The sequence below is a fragment of the Crocuta crocuta genome, unplaced genomic scaffold (genome assembly GCF_008692635.1).
Source record: "Crocuta crocuta isolate KB4526 unplaced genomic scaffold, BGI_CrCroc_1.0 scaffold61, whole genome shotgun sequence".
NCBI lineage: Eukaryota > Metazoa > Chordata > Mammalia > Carnivora > Hyaenidae > Crocuta > Crocuta crocuta.
In genome coordinates this window covers 7,342,933-7,345,216 of record NW_027528369.1, presented here as the reverse complement: position 1 = coordinate 7,345,216, position 2,284 = coordinate 7,342,933, and the positions used below count along the sequence as shown (strand labels likewise).

The 2,284-nt window shown below is 67.6% G+C and overlaps 1 protein-coding gene across 1 annotated transcript in view; it reads right to left on the bottom strand.

Annotated features, from left to right (window-relative positions):
- Window positions 1-999: 999 nt before the first annotated feature.
- Window positions 1,000-2,284, bottom strand: part of OSGIN1 (oxidative stress induced growth inhibitor 1) — a 29,482-nt gene continuing 28,197 nt past the window's right edge. The window contains 1 exon segment of the mRNA XM_077754067.1: window positions 1,000-2,282. Within this exon segment, the coding sequence (XP_077610193.1) occupies window positions 1,349-2,282 (934 nt within the window). The 3' untranslated portion in view covers window positions 1,000-1,348.

Genomic DNA, 2,284 nt, shown 5'->3' with positions numbered 1-2,284 from the left:
ACCCGTGGCGCCGCCGCCGCCGCCGCCGCAAGGGCCGAAGCGCGGGTGTCCGGCGAGCCCGGAGCGCCCTCTGCTGGCTGCAGCTCCCGAGATCCGCGCCCAGGCGCGGGGCCTCCCCCACCGCTCCCGCGAGGGCCTGCCCGCCTCCTCAAACGCCCCCTCCCATCGCACAGCGCCCAGACCAGTCTGTCCCAGAGCACCCTCTTCCTCTCACACCCCCATCCATCCATCATCCATCCATCATCCATCCATCCATCATCCATCCATCCACCCATCCATCCATCCATCCATCATCCGTCATCCATCCACCCACCCACNCCTCTCACACCCCCATCCATCCATCATCCATCCATCATCCATCCATCCATCATCCATCCATCCACCCATCCATCCATCCATCATCCATCCATCCATCCACCCATCCATCCATCCATCCCTTCAGCCCCAGCGGGTCCAAAGGATGAGTTAAGGAGCATCCACTAGGTGCTAGGCCCGTTGGACGCACTGGGTTCCACTAACGGGCAAAACAGATGGGGCTGGGGCGTGCCCTTGGCCTCCTGTAACCTACATCCTAGTGGGCAGAGTCAGATCCGGGAGTGGGTCCAGAGATACACCAACCATGAGAGCTGAAGTGCCATGAAGAGATAGAACCTTGGGCCATTCACAGGGGGCAGGATTGCCCTGGTGGCTACGGGGCCTCGTGGCCATGGAGGCTGCCTGGAGGAAGTGATGTGCTTAGGCTGAGAGAGTGGAAGGAAGAGGAGTCAGAGAGGAGGGAAAGAGTCCTGGGCGAGGGACCAGCCCCTGCAAAGGCCCTGTGGCAGGTGCAAGCATGGGCACACGAGGGACTGAAAAGCGTGTGGCCGGGAGAGTGGGAGAGGGGCCGGGACTAGACTGGAGGGGTGGGGAGCGGCCCGAAAGCCTCCCCAGCATCTGTTCCCGGCACACAGCCTCCCCCACTCCCCTAGCACAGCCGGCCCCCCACGTNGGGGGCACGAGTGGAGGCAGGCACTGGGTTTATTGGGATCTGATTCTGGAAGCAGAGCCTGCGGTCCTCCTGGCTCAGCGCTCAGCTGGCCCTGTGACCCCCGCTCGCACCAGCAGCTCGCACCCCAAATCGCAGCCTACGCTGGCCTGCAGCCTGCGTTCCCGCCCGGGGCACTGCTCTGCGTGCAGGCCGCCTGGGCTCCCCACTCATCTTCCTCCGAGAGGCCCGCTGCGTGGGCTCGCGGCCCCTCCTGTCTCCCGCCAGGGGAGGCCCCCCCATCCCGCTCACTGGGGCGTCTAGCAGGGCAGTGTAATCTCCCTTCCTCTTTAGGGCCTGGGGCCGAGGACGCCAGGCCGGGTGCTAGGGTGGCTTCCCGGCCTCCTTCCGCAGCAGGGAGCTGGCCACCGCCAGGGCCCCGCCCTGCACGAACCGCACGAAATTGTCCCCCGCCAGCGGCCCCACGGCATACAGGCCCTCCCGGCGGGTGCTCTGGTAGGTGAAGGGGTCCACGTCGATGGGGTTCCTTTTGGCGCTCAGCGGCTGGTCGGGGTCCAGGGCCAAGTCAGCACCCGCCCCGGGGAGGAAGGAGAGGTCGGGGTGAGAGCCGATGAGGACCAGCACCAGGGCGACCCCGAAGACTTTCTGGAGGCCGTCGCGGTCCTGGAATACGGCCTGGCGGTCGGCCTTGAAGAGCAGCAGCCGGTGCTCGGGGAGGCTGCGGTAGCCCGCGTAGGGGCTGGGGGACAGGATGGACCGCTCGCGCATCATCTGGTGCACCTTGTGGTACTCGGGGTACAGCATCTTGGGCAGCTGGTTGAAGACCAGGCCGGGGTCGTCCACGGGCCGGCGGAAGGCGTGGATCACGGGGATGCCGCAGTGGCGGGCATAGAGGACCGCGTCGGCCGCCGACAGCCCCGCGCCCACGATGAGGACAGGCTCCGAGGCCGGGGTCACTGTGCCCGCCCGCACGGCCGCCTCCAGGGCCGCCAGCTCGTAGTGGACGAAGGGCAGGGCCTCCCCGGGGACGCCCAGCCGCGCCGGGCTGTCCGACGTGCCCGTGGCCAGGACCACATTGCGGGCGCACAGGGAGAAGGGCCGCCGGCTCTGGGCCTCGCCGGTCACGAAGCCGCTCACGTGGAAGAGGGGGCTGGGCTCCCGGCCCCCGGAGCCGCCGGACTCGGGTGTCCCCCACTCCACGGCCGTGACCACGGCGCCGGACACAAAGTTGTGGCCCAGGCCCTTCTTGGTCACGTAGTCTCTGTAGTAGTGAGCGATGTCCCCAGCGGTGGCCCGGCT